This window comes from Amphimedon queenslandica, unplaced genomic scaffold (genome assembly GCF_000090795.2).
Source record: "Amphimedon queenslandica unplaced genomic scaffold, v1.1 AMPQUscaffold_12389, whole genome shotgun sequence".
In the NCBI taxonomy this organism is placed as follows: domain Eukaryota; kingdom Metazoa; phylum Porifera; class Demospongiae; order Haplosclerida; family Niphatidae; genus Amphimedon; species Amphimedon queenslandica.
Genome location: NW_003547374.1, coordinates 8,728 through 10,265, shown reverse-complemented (window position 1 = coordinate 10,265; position 1,538 = coordinate 8,728). Strand labels below are relative to the sequence as shown.

At 32.5% G+C, this 1,538-nt stretch overlaps 1 protein-coding gene across 1 annotated transcript in view; it reads left to right on the top strand.

Annotated features, from left to right (window-relative positions):
- The window catches only part of LOC105314877 (uncharacterized), a 13,390-nt gene that overhangs the window by 3,957 nt on the left and 7,895 nt on the right, over positions 1–1,538 (top strand). The window contains exons 2-7 of the mRNA XM_020004132.1: positions 108–209; positions 396–538; positions 624–709; positions 857–926; positions 980–1,081; positions 1,156–1,279. Coding sequence (XP_019859691.1) covers positions 108–209; positions 396–538; positions 624–709; positions 857–926; positions 980–1,081; positions 1,156–1,279 — 627 coding nt within the window. The remainder of the gene's footprint in view (positions 1–107; positions 210–395; positions 539–623; positions 710–856; positions 927–979; positions 1,082–1,155; positions 1,280–1,538) is intronic.

Here is a 1,538-nt window from a genome sequence, read left to right as displayed (position 1 = left end):
ATTACTAATAATAAGTGTACATAAAAGTATGCACGTCACGTTTATAATATAATTACCAATAAAGGTATGTGTACTACTTGTTCATGTACTATTATAGTAATTATTAGTTGAAGTGTGTAACTGTACTCTTTGTATTTATAATTGTTGTTTTTGTTGTTGTTTTAGAGGAACTGGTACCACATTTTGCTGAGCTGGACATTTCTGCTGAAGTTTGTGTTATGTAATATCTACTATCAAATTAAAGGCATATCTCCTCCCTCTCTTTCTCTCTCTCCCTCTCTCTCTCTCCCTTTCTCTCTCTCTCTCTCTCTCTCTCCCTCTCTCTCTCTCTCCCCCCTCTCTCTCTCTCTCTCTCCCTCTGTGTGTGTGTGTCTCTCTCTCTCCCTCTCCCTCAGTTTGCTGATCTCACTAAACAGACTCTGATGCTTTGGCCTTCACAAAGTTTAACAGCTGACAATAATTATGTTGTAATAATGAGATTCTTGAGGAGTAATAATGGATCACTAATTGAGCCATCATATGCTTTTAAATCACTGAGGTACAATTGTATATGTATTGTTGTTATTATTATTATTATGTTGTTGTTGTTGTTATTGTTATTGTTTTTGTTGTTGTTATTATAGGGATGGTATTATTACTCATAATTATGATATTGAATATCGAAGAACTTATTTTAATGAAATATTCGACTTACTTAATGACAAATATGGTGAGATACTAGTACAGACTAGCCTCTATATAATGGACACTGTCTCTGTTATACAGAGGTGTCCTTTATGTGGAGGTTATTTTATACAGTAAGGAATGTAATTGGTACACTAGGTGCTGTCCGTTATTATTGATTATTATTAATTAGGTATTAAAAGAAGTGATATTCAGTTGTTGTGGGATTTTCCAACTGCAAGTACTAAATCACTTACTGACAGGTGATAAGCCACGCCCCTATCTCCTCCCACTTTTATTATGTTACTATTTATAGATTAGTCTTCATGAGAGATGATGCTATTAATAGAATTGAAGCTGCACCCCCTTCGTTAAATATTGTCAATTACACTGATAATTATTCCGATCAAATATTCAGGTAATTAATTAATTTATTATTATTATTATTATTATTATTATTATTATTATTATTATTATTATTATTATCATTAGGTATATTTATGCTGAGACGTCAGTTCCAGACTACCTCTCCTCTCCATTGCCTGGTTCCCATTTGATCATTGACAGTGAGACTGGACTACCAGTTTACCAAAGGAACTCTGTACTCTCCTTCATTGTAAGGACATCTGAATATACACGTATCAGGAAATGTAATAAGAATGGAGAATTCCCCCAAATTTTTTTTGGCAAAATTTAGGGATTTTTTGTGATTTTAGAGTAACTTTAAAATTTGTAAAAAATCCAATTCAAGTTCGAATCAGTTCAAACTTTCTACACAACATAAGTACATGTATATGTATCAGAAAATATAATTAAAATGGAGAATTTTCTACTTTCCATTTTTGGCAAAATTTGGCTCGTGACCCTGTACTATA